Source organism: Antedon bifida, chromosome 1, assembly GCF_963402885.1.
Source record: "Antedon bifida chromosome 1, ecAntBifi1.1, whole genome shotgun sequence".
NCBI lineage: Eukaryota > Metazoa > Echinodermata > Crinoidea > Comatulida > Antedonidae > Antedon > Antedon bifida.
The window spans coordinates 11,118,992-11,138,279 of record NC_136226.1 but is presented as its reverse complement, the minus strand read 5'-3'; the positions used below and the strand labels follow the sequence as shown (position 1 = coordinate 11,138,279).

At 35.2% G+C, this 19,288-nt stretch overlaps 1 protein-coding gene across 2 annotated transcripts in view; it reads right to left on the bottom strand.

The window, feature by feature from the left end:
• Nucleotides 1-19,090, bottom strand: part of LOC144841898 (WD repeat-containing protein 7-like) — a 30,421-nt gene extending 11,331 nt beyond the window's left edge. For both annotated transcript variants that reach the window (XM_078698196.1, XM_078698188.1), the window contains exons 1-21: nucleotides 18,928-19,090; nucleotides 18,458-18,564; nucleotides 18,303-18,381; nucleotides 17,857-18,031; nucleotides 15,545-15,615; nucleotides 14,470-14,735; nucleotides 14,095-14,197; nucleotides 13,764-13,932; nucleotides 13,473-13,555; nucleotides 12,825-12,999; nucleotides 12,439-12,659; nucleotides 11,845-12,040; nucleotides 11,037-11,552; nucleotides 10,651-10,931; nucleotides 10,303-10,538; nucleotides 9,905-10,136; nucleotides 9,112-9,544; nucleotides 8,643-8,829; nucleotides 8,192-8,462; nucleotides 7,032-7,214; nucleotides 5,138-5,242 (exon numbers count right to left, since the gene is read on the bottom strand). In XM_078698196.1, the coding sequence (XP_078554322.1) occupies nucleotides 5,138-5,242; nucleotides 7,032-7,214; nucleotides 8,192-8,462; nucleotides 8,643-8,829; nucleotides 9,112-9,544; nucleotides 9,905-10,136; nucleotides 10,303-10,538; nucleotides 10,651-10,931; nucleotides 11,037-11,552; nucleotides 11,845-12,040; nucleotides 12,439-12,659; nucleotides 12,825-12,999; nucleotides 13,473-13,555; nucleotides 13,764-13,932; nucleotides 14,095-14,197; nucleotides 14,470-14,735; nucleotides 15,545-15,615; nucleotides 17,857-18,031; nucleotides 18,303-18,381; nucleotides 18,458-18,564; nucleotides 18,928-19,089 (4,251 nt within the window). In that variant the 5' untranslated portion in view covers nucleotide 19,090. The remainder of the gene's footprint in view (nucleotides 1-5,137; nucleotides 5,243-7,031; nucleotides 7,215-8,191; nucleotides 8,463-8,642; nucleotides 8,830-9,111; nucleotides 9,545-9,904; nucleotides 10,137-10,302; nucleotides 10,539-10,650; nucleotides 10,932-11,036; nucleotides 11,553-11,844; nucleotides 12,041-12,438; nucleotides 12,660-12,824; nucleotides 13,000-13,472; nucleotides 13,556-13,763; nucleotides 13,933-14,094; nucleotides 14,198-14,469; nucleotides 14,736-15,544; nucleotides 15,616-17,856; nucleotides 18,032-18,302; nucleotides 18,382-18,457; nucleotides 18,565-18,927) is intronic.
• Nucleotides 19,091-19,288: the final 198 nt, after the last annotated feature.

Genomic DNA, 19,288 nt, shown 5'->3' with positions numbered 1-19,288 from the left:
TTATGAAGAATAAATTATAATGTTAACCAATAATGAGATGAGAGAGAAAAACATGCTTGATTATTGTTTTGAAATTACAAATAAATTGTGTTTTAATACTGCTTGTTTCTTTGTCATGATATAGAAACCCATAATTAGACAGGACAGACCATGACATGTCCTTCATGTATTGACAGCCAATGGGTACTGAATTCATTTCAATATGTGTGGTTTTCTTCTATTGACTGTCACTCATACATGGCAAATGTCATTCATTCGTCTTGTTAAATTTTGACTGATTAAAAACTATAGAGAAATAGTTAAATATAGGTATACAATTTACAGGGAAAAACTGAATATTGCAATAGTAAATAGGGAATAAAAACTGTTTTTAAACAGTTTTTATTTAAAAATATGGACTTGATGATGCTTCAATACTAGATGTAAGGTTGCTTTGAACTTAAAATACATGCAATTGCACTTAGTAGAGAGGCCAAATACACAAAAGTCCTCTATAAAAAGTTTGGGGGGCATTTTTTGTTAATAGCAGGCAACCATGTTGAATGTATCCTTTGTGGGGTGACAAAAACGATAGGGGTGGATGCCATCTTCAGTTTTGGGTTTTAAGGTCAGTTTATGTGGTCAAGAGGTCAAACAAGGTCAAAATATAGGATTTTTTTTTATTCACAGAAAATCATCTAAATCATCAGATCTATCCAAAAAGTTATATCTGAAGATCAACTGATGCTTCATATTATAGTAATTATGAGATAAACATTTAGTTTTACACATAAAAACATAGGAAATTAAATATAAAAGTGTCATTTTCTCAAAATGTTGTTTTCACATATTTCTGTAAAGTACACACAGTTTTTAAATAGGCTTTTCCCAGTCTGTTGTAAATTTGTCTTTTTCATGTTGTCCACCAGTCATCGTTTTGATTTTTGTCGGGAAAAAATAGGTCAAGTGTTATATGTATGAAACGCCATATGTGCCAAAAGATTGGTCTTTTACTATAATATTAATATTACCTATAATAATGTAATACAGTAATATTTAGAAATTTGTTTTTAGAAAAATTATTAATATTACCTATAATAATGTAATAATATTTAGAAATTTGTTTTTAGAAAAATTTCGAAAACAGAGACCCCCTATATGACCTAATGTCGAGATGTTTTTGTTTGGGTCAGAGACCCCCTATAATGTAATTATTTAAACATTTTTTTCATTATTTCAATGATACAAGTTTTTATTGAAGTTTGTTGTTTCAAGAAATCTCGAAAGAGAAACCTGGGTATCGAGTCTTTGTTTTCAAAAACTCTAACTATTGGACTTTATCAAGGTTGGAAGGAGTGGTAATTGGGGACTTCTTCTTGAGGCCTTCGCATCTATGCTATCATGGTTGACGGTGATAACAAATATAAAACAATTTAAGTAATTAAGAAGTCATTTATACACATGGATAAAGACGGTTTTAACGTTATTTACAAACATTACGTTACGTACTGTGTCCAGGTATGAAATCCATTTCTCCCAAAAAGTAAACGCACTTGAAGAGGACAACGTCATGCGACAAATCAAATTCCAGCTATCCATTCTTATTCATATGAAGATCGTTTAAAGTTTCTTGTATGACAGACGAATTCATGGTGACTTGATTGAAAATTTTCAAAAGATTTCGAGGGTGTAGCCAAGGAAGACTTCCTTCAAATAAGATGCAATCTAAGCAGAAATACACGAGGACATCAGCTTAGACTTTTTAAACCTAAATTTCACAAAGGACAGATAGGAGATCCACTTTTTCACAATTAGTAATTATATATTTTAATAGTTTGCCAACCAAAGTCGTCATTTCTGAAACCACCAACACATTTAAAAACCGATTGGATTCGTTGTAGAAATGAGGTTAAAAGGGTAAACAAATTTACCTATCTAAACTATCAGAACCAATATTCTAAACACTGAGTGGATGATAGATCAATTCAAAATAGAATCATTGGTATAACAAGAAACGCTGTAATTCATTGATAGGTTCTGCATGACATGGTCAGACTGATCACGAATCACACATAATACACAATATTCTTTCGAACTGACAGATGATAAGGAAGATCTTATATTTAAATTAACAACTTATTGAAAGAAAAAAAACAGTAGAACTTAGAACTTCATGAGCCACTGAGAAAGCATCGCTCTAAACCTTTGCGGATTTCTATAAGGCAACTGTTTCGATAAAGTATATAAAAACTGACAGAAAATCTGCTGATCAACCAATGGAGTATGATCATAGCCCAATTTTAATATCTTTAACCAAATATGACTTCACATATCTTGATGGATGGCGTTGAAATACCCACAGATGTTCCAGAAGAAAACTTACAGCAAAAACATGATGGCCATGCACTATAGGATGCAGTAAACATGGCTGTAAACATTTGGTGACTATGCAAGTATTTATGCAAGTTACCTAGATATTTCGCCATTTTGTTGTATTTGATCATTACATTGGAAAGGGGTGGATAAAAGCAGTGACACGATTGAAAGGATAGTCCCAATGTACTAATCTGTACTTCCGTATGTGTTTTGGGCCACACTCATCGGTTTGGAGGAGAACAAATATCACACAGTTTTTAGACATTCTTTATGTCAATAACAAAGAGCTTGCAATTATACATGAAAGTTGATGTAAATAATGATATGCACTTTGTAACAGTAGCCTTCAAAAGTATGGACGATGAAGTATAGTGAACAATAAAGTGGTTGAAAACCTATTAAGAATAATCTAACCAGCTTCCATGCCATTACAGGTTGCAGCACGTCATTATTTGCTGGTTATGGGACGAGGTCATACTGGAAATCATTTGTAACGCATCCACTCCTTGTAAATGGAATTCATTAAGATTAAGACTTTCCACGTACAGTGTACACTAAAGTTTAATATTGCCAAATATATGGTACTCTTGAGCAGATAACTGTATAATAACAGACTACTCTTTGGTGCTACCTCCATCTAGACTCAGTGACCATATACCATTAACACTAGTGATATATATTTCCCTTAAATATTAAGTATTTCACTTCACTCAATAAATATTTAAGTACCTGTATTTCTACTTCGGGAAACACTTAAAATTTAAAAAAAATCACCTATGGTGAATACAGACATCATAGAACCTAAACATACGAGCCAACTATCAGGCAGAGATCAGTATGTGGCCTAAATGAATCGGGTCGTTTGGAAGCCCCTAACCCAGTTGTCAGTTTGGAACTTGTTACATGTGTATGTAAACTAAAGAGCCAGATGAAGTTGTTACAGAAAGCATGCATGTGGTTGTGATTCAATCGTTTGCCGTTACCCATATGGCCAGTGCTTGAAGAAATACCCACCTCAGAGCGTTACCTCCTTCCATCCCAGAAAAATTTCGAATATTGGCATGTGCCCATGCCGCCCATTACTCCCAACCCACAAGGAGTGACTCAAAATGTTTAAAATCTTCCCAGTACAATTCTGGTCTTTTTGACACCACACTATAACCATCAGCCCAGCTATCATGAAAATTATATTTATTTCAATTATTAATACCGATAATTAACGGGTCTGTGCTCTATTTGACCTTACGACCTTGAAAATGACCTTTAAACTTGTAAGTTGAAAAATTGATGAACTTCACCATCTGCAGCAATATGTCAATAATGATCCAATAATGGTTACATTTCTTTTAATTAGCTTATATGTTGTTGAAAACAGCTTAAACCTCTATTTTACCATATTTGACCTTATAACCTTGAAAATGACCTTTGACCTGAAATTTGAGAGCGGCATCCACCCCTATCTTTTTTGTCATCCCATAAGGGATATATTCCACATGGTTGCCTGCTATTAACAGAAAATGCCCCCCATGATGAAAAAGCTCACATTGGCCGCCCTACTAACTCTTTTATTAACTGTAAAAATGATAAACACAGTGTAATGCTGTTAGAAATAGGTAAGGATAGTATAGTGCATTCGATACAGCAGCCGTATCATGTCTAGCGACAATAAACATCCTGCAGTATTGAGCCTTCTGACAGCGATATTCATTCCATACGATATACTGGAGTATAGTGAGAGATTACTAAGAAGGTTACTTTAGGAGAGTTAATATTGGGAGTTTGATGCTAAGGTATGGGCCTGTTTCCATCCGTAGACATGATACTCCAAGATGTTTATTGTCACTAGACCCGTTACTGTACTATAACCAACCCACAGGTGGCCAAGAAAACTCCCAAACACTTTTAATACAAGGTGCCTATTTTTTTTTTCTGTAATAAAATTCATTTGTTATTGTATTTTGTTTTTTGCTTATCGTTATATGCATGTGGAAACTACAGGTTTCCCACGATACTATAGAGTAAAATGATAAAAGCACACACAGCACAAAAACAAGGGATACACTTGGGAAGCAGGTTGGGCAGACACTGGATGGGAAAAATAAGAATGAAAGCTGTACTGGGAAACTTGAAAAAATAAGGAAGTTTTTCATTACAGGTGACTAAAGTGCATGATGATCCTGTTATAGAATTAGGTCAAATAGGTATAGAAAATAAAACAAGCAAAACAAAAGTATGTGTCGTCATAAGGATCAATTTATAAAAGAGAAACTAAAATTCATCTACGTAGTAGGGTGGTACAGCTCTGATTCATCAAGATGAAACACTTTTTGTAATTAGTCTACGTGGCACCTAGACTACGCAAGCAATATACAGTAGAACTATCTGTGCATGCTCAGAATCCTAAATAATTAAATCCTAAAATTGGGATTATCCAATTAAGTTTGTGAGCATGGACATGTGTGTTAATGATCGTAAAAATAAAATCATTTTGTAGGATTTGAAATATTACTTCAAAATAAACATACTACTTGGAAATATCTAATTAATTCATATTAAATATGAAATTGAAAAGAGGAAAGATGTATGTTTTATGTTTTTGAAAACATTAAAAAAATGTATAAATTAAATCACAAAACTCAAATAAATTAATCTATCTGATTTGTTTTGGTTTCTATCAATTATATTAAATAGCTTTATGGAATTCCCATTAGATCAATGATAACAAACACTGTATTTTGTATGTGCAAGCTATGATATGACATTAGTCTCTTTGAAGTCTTACCTGCCAAATGCAAAGTTTTGCATCACCAAACGAGTATGAAGCTAAGTACTTGCCATCTGGAGAGAAGGCTAGGCAGGTGACTGCAGTTGAATGCCCTGATATTTGCTGCAAATCCAAACAATCATTATTTATTTAATATAATCATACATTTCAGTTGCAGATTAAAAATGAAATTCATGGATTAAAAACTTAAATAAATGACTATATAATTCGTTTTTAGCTAATTAGATCCTAGATCAGCAAACATTATTTAAATATACACTTGTATAGATGGAGAAGAAGTATTTTGCAAGATCTGCATCTATCTATCAAGATAAGAATAGTTCAGTGACAGTAATATACTATCTGTTAAAAACCGTAACTGTAAGTTTACCTTCCAAAATAGAAAGATGTAGATTAATGTTTCTGGTGATTAATAACATCTCAATAGAGTCATATTAATCTATGTATGTTGTAAACATTCATATTTAATTTCTGTATAGAGTTTCAATTTTAAAAACTGTTATAAAATAATATGTGACATGACAGAGGCAGTTTATAACTATACATTTCAGAGACTTGCCGCCACAGAAGCAATCTTTAAATCCAGTGTACATTTTAGAATGACCTCGGAATTACAGAAATCTAAGAATTACAAATATGTCCCAAAGCTATGGTAAACTATAAAGAGCTAACGCTTCTACAGCATATATAAGCCTGGTTACTTAATAAGTAGAACATTAGTCATCCTGACCTTGCATATGGGGATTTTCAGACCCACAAGGGGTAATAGGAAGGCCCTGGGGAATAATACAGCTTAGTGGAGGAAATGTTACGCACTTGATAAGTCGCACGTTTCAATGCCACCGCTTGTGTACTTTAGGGTGGTTATAGGTATTTTGAGAAAACCTAGACATAAATTGGAAAGGGAGGAAAATTATACATTAAGGTCAGGGAAGTCATAAATAATTATCAGGGAAATAATTAACTTGACCAGTCTCTTAAGTGTTTTAATATTATATTACGTGAAATAATAGAAACCCTATATTTACACTTCATAAATGTATCAATTATGATATTCTTATCAGATATCAAATGAATCATTAATTTCAAACAAGGGGATGATAAAATATTAATAATTGTGAAAGTGTTTCCACATGTCATTAACTTGCTAAATACCAGATGTATGCAGTAGCATAACCTTAAAAACCCTTGATTTACTTTCTAATCAAAAAGAGCATTTTAAAGATAACGTTTATCAAGTTAAACAATAAATAAAACTAGCATAATGGAAGTTGTAATAAACATGTATCAATAACCAGATATGATACCATGATGTATGTTAAAAATAGGTAAATGCAATCTGGATTATATGAAATATAAAGACAGTGATCTATACAAGCTTAAAGCTCTGTATACACTATCAAAGTAGTTTGACCAAAAAAAAGTGTGATATGCCCAAATACGTAGTGATTTGACGTTGTCGTATTCATATATGGGCACATAACATTTTTTTTGTCACATAAAGTTTGATAGTGTAGACAGAGCTTCAGGATGAGTTTAAAGAGAAGTTAGCAAGAAGAGGCTATAAAGAGAACCCTGAAAATGCATGAAGGGTATAAATTAATCCTTAAAGTTTAAACCGAGTGTAAATCTTTTAGGCTGGGTGACACCCACAAGTTTATTTATTTGCTACGACTGAAAAGGTCAAATAACAAAATTGTTCAACAACACCTGATCCTTAGGCATAAGGAGATCAGACAACTGATCTTTTTGTTTCAACCAGACGACTAAAAATAGATATTACTTTTGCTTTTAAAGTTGTTAACAAAGGGAACTAGTAATTGAATAAATCTGATACCAATCCTAGGCATACTTTCAATTTATAAATAATGATCAGTTGTAATCAACTCACGTGCGATTTAGATGTTTTAGAGTCATACAAAGCTATGGACCCGACCTTAGCACCGACAGCAATGCGTCTTGAGTGGCGGCAGTAACTAACGGTGTTAAATCGGCAAACGGCCGGAAACACTTCTTTCAATCCTTTCACTTTTAGTTGAGCTGAATCCAAACAATGGACAATTATATCCATTACCTAAGAGAAATACAGAGATGTACAGTATTTTTTTAAATACAATATGTAATGTTATTTAATTCTTTTTATTAAACTCAGGTTTGGTAAAATTAAAAACATAAAGTGAAAAGAGCTAATAAAAATATGACAATTTTTGTAATATAGTAGAAGCCCATTAAGGGGACAACAAAATAAAACAAAAACTATTGTCTCTGTTATTGCCATAAAACAAAAAATAAAATGACAAATAGGAATAGATAACTCTAGTCTAGTTTACATTCCCATTTACAAATAAGAGTAAAAACCATACAAAAATGTTTGCTCTTAAAAGTGTTCCCTAATAGGGGTGTCCCCTGAATAGTGGTTGACTGTAGTCAAACATGTGCATCAAAACTTCCCCTTAATAGTGTTGTCCCAAAGGAGGGGTCTATTGTATTTGGAATCAACACATACTAAATAGCAAATTAATTTGAAATCTATCTTTGTAAGGCCAAAGAAAATTGCATTCCATTTAAATACAGTATGATGATCACAATTTTAATTGGAGGCACTTAGTGTCTATGGTAAAGTGAAAATACCTAAAGCGAAACTATTTACTGGTAAAGGTATTCACAAGGGAGATCAACATGACAGATCAGACCATTACAGAAAAATAAAATGCATATCAAATCTATGATTGAATCATAATTTAATTAAATCAACCCTTATAAATATTCTTTTTTCTGTATTGCAAAGTGAAGTGAATTTGAGGTCAATTAAAATCAAAGTCATTCATAATAATATTGATTATTACAAATTGAAATAGGGATATATTGGAAACAAAGTAGGTAGGCTTATATTTAAGGGTGGGCTTATATTTAAGGGTGGGCTTATATTTAAGTCGAGATTATATTTAAGGGTGAGCCTGCTGGGGATGTGGGTCTTACAGCTCATGGTGGACTTGGTATACAGTATGGCATATACACACAATTTATAAGTAGCATAAGGTTATTGTTTACCTCAATCATGTGTTCAGCTACATCATTTTGCATCTTATCAATAAGAAGTTCAACAATACGAAGAATCTCTGCTTTAGCCCTAACTAATGGGCTACACTGAAGCTGAGCTACAGGTGTCTGAGCCATATTCACCTGGGCTACATATCGAGCTACCTCCTTGGCCATGGTAGTAATGAACGCTGCTGGCCTAGCAGTTGCGATGAGTGACAATGCATGATGTGAACTACGGCAACTGTCAGCAGCAGGAGTGATTGGTAGACCACTTGTCATACTGAATAAATTAAATATTTATAGAAAAAAAGACAAAATTATGAAAAATAAAAACACTATAAACTAAAGAAATGATAATAGTTGAGATATGATTTGAATCAGACAACATAAGAGGTTGTCACAGTTCACTGCACAAAACAGCTACAAATACCAATGAAACTTTTAACTGAGATCTTCATACCTAACTGAGAATAGACTGGTGTTACTACAGAGCTCCAGTAACCCAAGTAGAACGGCTGACACGTCCATATATGGTTCCCAGACCGTGAATCCTCTTCCAATCAAATCAATAGCGGCTCGACGGATTGGGGTATGAGCTGGTAGCCGGGGGCTAGGTGGTTGCAAGAGTAGAAATGATAATGCCTTGGCTATAATAAAACAAGAGGTAAGGAAAATGAATTGTATAAGTGAAACATTATTTATAAATACAAAGAAATATATATGTGTATATGCTCATATAAAGCCTTGTCTACACTATCAAACTTTATGCGACACAAAAATGTGGCCATAATATGTTCATGATGATGTCATATATCACAACCATATTTAAGCATATCACTACCATATTTGGGCACCTCACACTTTTTTGTCACATAAGGTTTGATTGTGTAGACAGAGCTTAAAATTGTCAAACAAAACAGTTAGTATACCAGTATGTCTAGCTAGAGAATGATCATTTAGTCCGAAGCCTTCTTGAATTGGTCTACGAGACTGCAAGTTTGCTTTTTGATGAGGCTGGATCTCAGCTCCAAATTCTGCTCCAATGACTCCAAGCATAACAATAGCTGTAGCCTGCTTCCGTCTGGATTCAAATGACGATGATATTCTTTTAATAGGAACTTCCCCGCACAGGATTTCATCCTCTAAATCAGTTTCACTGTCGTTACTTGTGTTGTCCGGATGATGGTCTGGTGATTGCGGTGGTCTAGAAGAGCTAGGTGTACTTTGCACAGAGGTCAGACTCTCTCCTGGGTCAACATAGTTTGGAAGATATGGCGCCCATGTGTCGATGACATTTGACCTACCATCAGAACCGATCCTTCGGAGTTCAGCTAGTAGAAGGGCTTGTGCAGCTTCACGCACCTGTAAAGGTAAACCCAACACAAATTCCAAATAGTATTTATCTATAGGTATTGGTATATCAAGCATGTTCAGCTAATTAAATATATATTTAAAAACAGTCCACAATGATGAGTAGAATAAGATAAGCTATTTATGTTTATAACAATTTGAGACTCAAAATCACAGTAAAACACAATATAGCGATGTTCATAAAAGAACATAGCAAAAAAAAAATAGATTCAAATTATCTTTAAAATGTTTGTTCTTTACAAAGTTTGACAGCTCTGTATACATTAACTTCATCTAAGTAAAAATCTCATATGTAATTCATTAACAAAATATAGTTTGCACTATTTAAAAAAATGTTAATACTGTACATACCTCAAGACACCTATCCTGCCATCTTTTAGCCAACATCTCCAGCTGAGGTGGTTTGAAGAATGTACTGCCTAGCAGGTCAGGCAATAGCACACAGTGCAGCGCTGCAAGTAGACTCCATCCTTGCTTGATTTGGGCCTGCTCTGGGGTTAGCTCAATCTGGTTCTCAGCATCGTTAGCACTACGTGTTACAGCGCCATCAGTTTGTTCGTCTGTATCACTTCTTGAACTTGCTCTGAAATATTGTATTATTGAAATTAAATGCTTTTCTTATTCTGATTTAGAAATAAAGCTCTAAATCTAACCAAATAAAGTGCTTTTTTCCGTTTTTTTTTCTTATACAATTATAAAATGCATGAATTTTATATGATCAAAATATTAATAACCTAATATAAACTAACCTTCTTCTTGGTTTTCTATACTGTGAGAGCTGCACAAAGGTGGCATTGTTACGGCTCATAAGAGTGTTTGCTACAGAGATGACTGACAAAAGATGTTGGGTGGTTACAGCACGTGACAGTTCCCAATGACCCAGATAATGCTTCTTGTTAATCGGTGGTTCCACTGGTGATGCCAAACCCTGCTTCTTCAGCTCTAAGGCTTCTTTTGCGGTCAACTCTTTTGGTGTTGTGGCAACCTAAAGATATAAAGAGAAAGGTTGGGTAAAAATTATACATGAAATTATGTATGAGCACATGTGATTAATCGATGTTATAGCCTAGGATGATTGTGAAGGAGAAATAACAAACCTCAGGCTGAAATTGATGCCACCCAGGTAACATCAAGGACATATGAGCACCCCTAGAAAGAAGTCCAAAAGACACAGGAGCATGTGGCTTAAGCAGGCCTAGCTTTTTAAGACATATATCATCCAAGTATGTATCCAGGCCCCAAGCATGTAGACAAGACATATATAACTGAGCGATGTCCAGGGTTAGATGGCTCTCAAGCAGTGTTAGATGTTTAGCACCTCGGTATGGTTGATATTCAGGGTCAGGACTCCGTCCACCACTCTGTTTCCCTGATGCACCTGTAGGTTAAAAACATTTGTAAGATAGAATACTTATATATAGAATTAAATTATTTTTTTTAATAAGGATAAATGAGAAATAAATCTTGAATGATAATATGTTACCTTTTGGTGGGTGAAGTTGACCATCATCTTCATCGTCACTATCTCGCAGATTTTCCATTTTCTTTGATATAAACCCGACAACCTTTTCCGCAAGCTTAGGAGATCGTTGTTCAGAAGATGAATGTTGCGATTTCACGTTTTGATTTTCTAGGCCTACGATACCAGGTATAAGATTTTTGTCAGTTAGCAGTTGTACAATCAATGCTTCGGTGTCGAAAAACAGTACATGGAAGTCGGAATCTTTCGGGTTGGCTCTCATCGATTGAATTGTAAGAGCGTGGGTTGGGTTGTTAGTTGTCTGTTCAACTGTGTCCAGATTGTGTTCGTGATTGCCTTGTGTCGCAGCTATGATGCTACGTTGGGCAGATTTCCTGATTGCAGCGAGGCTGCGACGACGGAATGCTACGGCGATACTTTGAGTAGGGGTCAACATGGTTTCGGAGGTCGCACTAACTTGATCACATGCATCTAGGATGTCTTCAGCTGTGTTACCATGCACAATTCTATCCAAGTGACCTATCAAAAATTAATAATAAAATTAGAGTAATTTAACAATAATATGCTAATTTGTTTTTGGTGTTAAAACTCTCTCAACTCTCTGAAAACCAGACTTTTCTTGAGGTTCAAAAAGTCTCAAATTCTTGTTAACAAACCTAAGATTTTTATGACAACCTGACATATTATGCTATCTAATGTGTTTCCAGTATTGGAGGGTATGGGGTCTGAGGAAAGACTATTTGCTATGAGAATAAAGGAACAATTTTATTGAGAGGGAAAAGAGGGGAGAATCTGCAAACATTATCAATACCTGTTTCCATTTGCCAAACGTAGACACTACCATCCTGACAGCCTACAATGAGAAAGTCTTCAGCAGGCCTCCATTTGATCTGCTTTACCGGAAACAGATGTCGACCTGCAAGCATCACACACTTGCGATCTCTTAAACTCAACAACGCAACTGAATGATCGCTTGCTACGGTACACACGCACATCAATACACGGCTCTAAAATAACAAAGTATATTATAAAACAAATTACTGATTGGATAAAGACAAATGATTAAATTTAGTATTAAATTTTAAAGGTATAAGTTCATATTTGCTATTATCTTATGAACACTGACTATATATTGTCATGGAGTATGCATTTATTCATTCTCAATTTAGGGAAATTGCCAAGGATGGAGTTTGTTCACTGTGGTCGCAACCTTGTTTTACACATACTGTATATGCTCATGCTTTATACACAAGATGCTCTACAAACCAATCTGTTATTAGAAGTTATATTGTTTTGCGTCATAAAAAAAATTCTTACATTTACTGGATTTGAAGTCTCTGAGTATAGGGTATCCAATCTACAACTCCACTATACATATATGTAATTAAATAATGGTTTAACTTACATTACAATTATCTGGTGGCAATACCATCCTTGTTATCTCGCCACCATGAACTGAGTATGTATGAAGTAAGGAGCCTGCAAATATGTCCCATAAACACACACTGAAGTCCGTACCACCGGAGACTAGAAACTTTGGGTCATAGCGTATTGACTCCTGATAGGGGTAGATCAAGCATGTGACTTTGCCTTGATGACCTCTGAGAATTCTATGTGGTGGCCAGCCTTTGAGTAAACAGATAAAAAATACAAATTTTCATTATAAAAAAAATAAAGTAGGTCCCTGAATATATTATGTGATGAAGATAATATGCAAAATATAAGTTTAAGTTCAAATTTATTGTCAATACATAGTAATTGAAATGTGTAAGTAATGCAAATTATTGGTACCTTTTCTGGCAGTGTGAAGTCCCTCAAGGAGTTGTACAATAGCAGTTTGCGTAGCTGGTACTATTACCACGCTGCCGTCTTCCCTACCACACACTAGGCGACCATACTCGGCTAAGTAGATACTTGCCGTCACAGCTAGAGGTTTTTCTTGTTGTTTCTTAGACTTACCAGTATTCTTGAACACATAAATATAAATAAATATAATAAAAGTTTGTCATAACTGCAATTATACTACTTCACATTGAAATATTTTATTTATACTGGACGACCTCTTTAGTCAAAGACTGGTCTCCCAGAGGGCCCAGTTATGATCATTGGTTGTGATGTACTAGTACACCGGGTAACCCTCTACGCGTCTCGAAAGATGTACTAGGTTCTTTAAAGTGCATATGTGCTAGATGTGTACACTGGACCTACGGTTTATAGTCCTAGTTAGACTAGTAGTTCTCGTTCTACCACCAGAACCATTGAGTGAGTAAGCCTCGAACCCTTGTCGATGTTATGGCAATGTAATTAAAGTCCCACTGTCTAACCGCTCGGCCACTCACTCACTCACTCTCACCCTGAAAGTAAGTGAATTTCTGTAAATTTGTAAATTCAGGTTTTTTTTTAAAAAACAAAAAGACAAGACACAAGTATCATACTCACAAGCTGGTCAATGATTCCTGCTGGACGAGGCTGGCAACTATTCCAGCAATCAGCCAGACTACGACTTGCTGAGGGCGGCATAACTACAAAATGATTAAAACAAAATGTTTACAGCATATTTCAGATTGCTTTATTGAATGTTCTAATTCTTTTTACTGTTTATTGTATTTCTAACATTATTTATTCAACAATATAAGGGTAGCTCTAAAAGCTGTACTACAGCAGTACAGCTGACTTGAAGAGGCCCTCAAGTTTTTGTTTATCCTATATGGTAATTCTTTCATAGCTTACTAGGAAGTGTATCGAATTCCTCTTGTTTGAGAAAACCAAGTTCTTTGTCCGAGATTTCAGGAACTAACCAAGTGTTAAGCTGACCATTTGAGTCGCCTCGGACAAACAGTTTGAACAATGCCCCACGCCGACCATAGAAAAATGTCATAGCTGGTGGACATGAGAGAGGCTGAAAATAATTCAATACAGCTGGTTTAATAAGCTAAACTGAAAACTATAAATTTATCCATTCACCGTTCATATCTAGCCATGTTTTGCCTTGATATAAAATAAGTATACAGTATGTACTGTATTGTCTAAAGGACCTGTGTTAATAAAATATTGTGTATACCTTTGGTTCTGGAGGCTCTAAGATACAATATAAGAAAGGCTGACTGACTGCTTCTGGTCCTTTACCAACACTAAATCTGAAATCTTCACTATCAGCAACACAGCTGAAAAGAACATGAGGGTATTTAAACTATAAACAGTACGTGCAAGCTATGGCGATTATTTTTATATGTGCTAAGCGTATAGTTAATATATAATAATATAATATAATAAGTTTTAAAAAAAGTCTTGACTAGAAACCTTTGATTGTACAATGTGGGACCAAAGACAATATACAGTAACAAACATCTGCATACAGTATGCTACCAAACAATGATGCGATAACTACTTTGTGGAACTGCCATCAAAATGCTCTATGGATGATTTGGTGACTTACTTTGATGGTAACTGGTAAAGATAAGCCTTGCCATCATTACTCCAAATAATCACCCTGTCTGCAGCCAAGAAATCGCCTCCAGACCACTGCAGTCCACGGTCGCAGAACTCGGAGCAAAGCAAAGCGAAATCAATGGTGTCATACACTTGCCAGTATTTACCACATACGATAAGCATAGTTCGCAGGTTGAAAGCGCAAGGGCTGAGAGAGTGCGCAGTCAGGCAGCGTAGAGGCTTACATTGCTCCTCATAGATGGGCTCCGAGGCCTAAATAATAAATACATTCAGTTATCATGGTTACTTTAAGAAACAATAAAAAGATTATTGAATAAACATGTACAATTTGTGTAATGCTCCAATTAATAGATGGTAGATTTTATTACCTCCGCCAAGGAGGTTATGTTTTCACCCCTGTATGTTTGTGTGTTTGTGCGTGTGTTTGTGCGTGTGTTTGTGTGTGTTTTTGTGTGTCACAGTTTTTATCCAATTCTCACCAAATTTGGCAACAATGATCTATGCCCCAAAAGCTCGGACGAGTTCGAATTTGAGGGGAAAAAGTCATAGGTCAAGGTCACAACTAACAAAAAACTATTTTACTGCCTAGAGACCACAGTTTTTATCCGATTCTCACCAAACTTAACCACAATGATCAATGACATATCATATAATTGTGGTTAAATTTTGAAGGGTCAGGGTCAAAGATCAAGGTCCACAAAAAAAAAAAAAAAAATAAAAAAATAATAAAAAAAAAAAAAACCTCAGTGGGACTTGAACCAGCGATCTCAACTGTGAGAGGCTGGATACATTACCATTACACCACACTGTCATCCACAACTTTGTAGTGAGCAGTTAACATATTTACACTTAGAACTAATAAAAAAAAATGTAAAAAAAATATTCAGGGGGCATTTTATGTAGGGGAATTTTACAGTAGGCGGAGGTTTGTACTCTCGGAGTACCCTCTAGTTGGATATTATTTTCATTAGAGGCCAGGGTTTTAATTTTTTATAATAATCAAAAGCTCTTTGATTTTTACTTAGATATATTGCAATATTCTTAAAATTTAAAAACTTCACCTTGTTTTCTTTTCCCGATAAAGCCCAGATTTTTAGCATTCCAGATGTAGATAATGCAATTACTGTATCATCTATCAATTTAAAAAGTATAATAAAATGATTAGTTTAGCAAAAATATATAAATGTAGTACAGTCGACTCTCCCAATACCAGACTCTCTAAAAACCAGAAGCTCTCCCAATACCAGACTTTTCTCAAGGAAACCATTAAAAACACATTCTGAATACCAGACATTTCAGAAAACACATTTGGTCAGCCCAAGGAGAGTTGACTGTACAAGGAAATATATAATGGTATACTGAATAAACCTGGAGTCTCAAAGATAATGGGGACGTGGGTTAGGCAAGACGCGCAAGTCAGAGACAGCCCTATGTTGCCTCCCTTCAGGCAACACCAAATCACATTACATGTCCAATGATCCATGGAAGTTTACATATCGACAAGCGCACTGTAAATGACATGCTTGGTTGCGCATTGCAAACTGGCAAACCCTATTTACAGTACTGACTACAAATCATGTACCATAACCCGCGTTTGTCGCGCGTGTAAAATATGTGTAATTGCCGCGTGCCTGTATTTGCCGTGTGGACCATGACGTCATCACTTTGTAGCTTTTTACTGGTAAAATATGGAACTCCCGGTACGACGCCCGCGACAACAACACACACGTGGGTATCAGTTGTTTTGTTTCTATTGTTTAGGCCTACCCTCATATTTATGTAATCTGAACCCGCCCGTTACTGTATGTAACAAAGTTTATTTTTTCTCTATTGTTAGGCAAACAATAAATAAGAAAGTTTATAGAATTCATGTCAATTGTTTTTCATCGAGGTTTTATACATGTGTTGTTTAGAGTTCACGTCGTATTATTTTATGTGAGGCGTACAGCGAGAAGTGTACAACAGGGAGGCTAGGCTAGAATAGAGAGCTACCTAAACTAAGCCCCCACAAAAACATATTTAGCGATCTTTAATAGGTCAATAAATAGCCTAATAATAGTAATATTATAAAATGATGTTTCCTTGTATTTTCCTAACCGTAAGCCAAATATTTAAATTAAAATACAGAGCTAGTGTTTTAGGCCAAGTACAGTATTCGCTCAAATAACTGCGAGTGTGAATGGGTTTTCCGCCGCCCGGTGGTGTAGAAAGTCAAATTATTACGTTCTTCTAACACGTTTATTAAATGTCTTTTAGTATATTTCTATCTAACATGTCTGCATTGTATACTTGCTTTATAAATTCTCTGCTTATGAAACGACTTAATAAGTTGCTAAATTGACGTTTAAAGCAGATATTTGTCTGACATCAGCCCATGTTTATAATGAAAACAAACAAGGTTCCGAAAATGGTACAGTCCAAAATGAGGTGTGCAATTAAATAATATCAACGTAAACATATGCGCACGGTATCAGGGCTGTAATTATAAGAGAACTAATTTCCCCTGGACGGGAAATGGTAAAAACTTGTATTTATTCGACCTCGTTTCTCTCTCGCTCTGGCTGTGTGCGGAGGATCGCTCCAACGTGGTTTCGTGGAGCGATTAATGGTCCAGTCCGTAACAGGGGTGTACATTAGTTACCGCGCTAAATAATACATGCATGATACAGGCGTTGTAATACTATATAACTGTTTTCCTCCCCGACGGGAAATGGTAAAACCTTTATGTTATTATTTGGCCTAGCAACTGTGTGTACTCAATGCATGGAGGAACTCTACAACGTGGTGCGTACAGAAAGTACGTCATTCGATCGGCCACCAGCGAAGATCGTGTTTTGTGAATTTCAAGTGTTTGCGAAAGATATTGTTGGGTCTTTTCTATCTTGTTTTTTTTAATGAGTTTACTCAAATATGACTTAAAATATATATATATATATAAACAAACCCTGAAACCAAACTAGGCCTAGAACTAGTATTTTCAATCACAGACATAAATTGCACAATGGAGGTCTCCATGATGATTGCACCATGATGGAGGTTTTTACCTCCATGATTGCACTAAAATAAATAAATCGATTTTTTATTTCAAATAGGCCTATATTTTGTTATATAAAATGCTGTTATCCTACTGTAATTCCAGTTGTTGTCTGTTTGATGATAATAATATATTATGAACAAAACATCAACAAATTATAAATACAGTTCGCTGCAGTTGAATTACTCAATGCAGTAATGCATGAGTGAATATGGACAGTATTGTTAGTACCTAATTACACGCGAGTCACGCGTTTTTCACACCCGTGTAAAATGTGTGGGCTTGGTATATGATATGTAGTCAGTACTGTACTGTCTCAGAAAGTGAATAATAACTAACCTTGTCTCTTGAGTGGCCTCATTATGCTCATGGCGCATATCCAATCAGGTGAGAACTTGGATGTTAACGAAAACAGAGGCACTAAGCTGATTGCATCAATCACCCTAATGTCAGGATAGTAGCCTCGGCAAAGAATACGCGATTCGCGGTTAATACCCTGTGTGGCTTGATATGGCTGTAATGAAAAGAACACACAAAAATAGAAATAATAATATACTATGTACTGATATTTGAGGTATTGAGATCCAATTTTGTTTAGGCATGGTTTTATCCATCCTAAATTAATAATAATTTTGGCTTATATAGCTTATAAAGCCTCAATGTGCATAACAATATATATAACAATGCAAATTCAATATTTGACTGTAACATTTTATTTATTGTTAAATACAACCACAGATCATTGTGAAAACTCTATTAATTTAGTTGTACATAACTATACTTACTTTCATCTCTGTATGGACATGCTGTTGTTTTGTGTGTTCTATACACCGTCCATCATTGACGTCCCAAATGCATACCTCACTACAAAGAGAAACTAAAGTGTTACATCCTGCTGGATGAAACTTTGATAACATTTTAACATAATTTTGTGTCTTACCCATTTTCAGCAGCACTTATAATGGTTGAGTTGTCCCATGAGTTTGTTGCCTTCGTTAAGCATGTGATTGAGGCTGAGTGGCCAAATAATATGTTACGTGGAGATAGCTAAATAAACAAAAGATACCTATGATATATTAAAAGTGCAAATGTGTATAGAACTTGTTTATGTCTGCATTTGTTGAGTATCAACTCTAGTCTACTTCAGCTTCAATGCTATTGCTAACTTCGGTTACTGGTATAACAATATTATTAAAACCTTATATTCACCCCTATTCACGAGACCCATTTACTAAGGGGACACTTTCCTGTGAAATAAAAGAAAGGAAATATGGTTTTAACACTAAAGGCCTTACCCATATTTAGGATACAATTTATTTTGGGTTCTAAGGTGTCCCCTGAATAGGTGTTCTACAGTAAAGTACTTATTTTCGAGGCATCTGACAAAGCATCACAAAGTATATACAGTACCTGAAGATTTTCATCCAAATCCCACATAACAATCTGTCCATCGTGACACCCAGTCACTATGGTACGCTGATCGGCTGTCACCATGACACATGATACACAATGCGTTGGGGGAGTTGGACCCCATAGCACAATTGGTACTACTAGGGAGGTGGTGCCTGCCATTGTGCCTCTGACCTAGTGGTAAAGGAAGGTAGAACTGTCATTATGATGCAAAAAAAGAATACAGTATCTTGATCTTGATTAAATAATTGATAAACTCCAACTGGAGTATCACTCAATGTGTGAGTAGAGGTTGAGGAGGGGAGAGCTAGTCATGAATTAGTTTGGAGAAGGTTTTAGTGATAGTGGTCGAAGTTGTAGA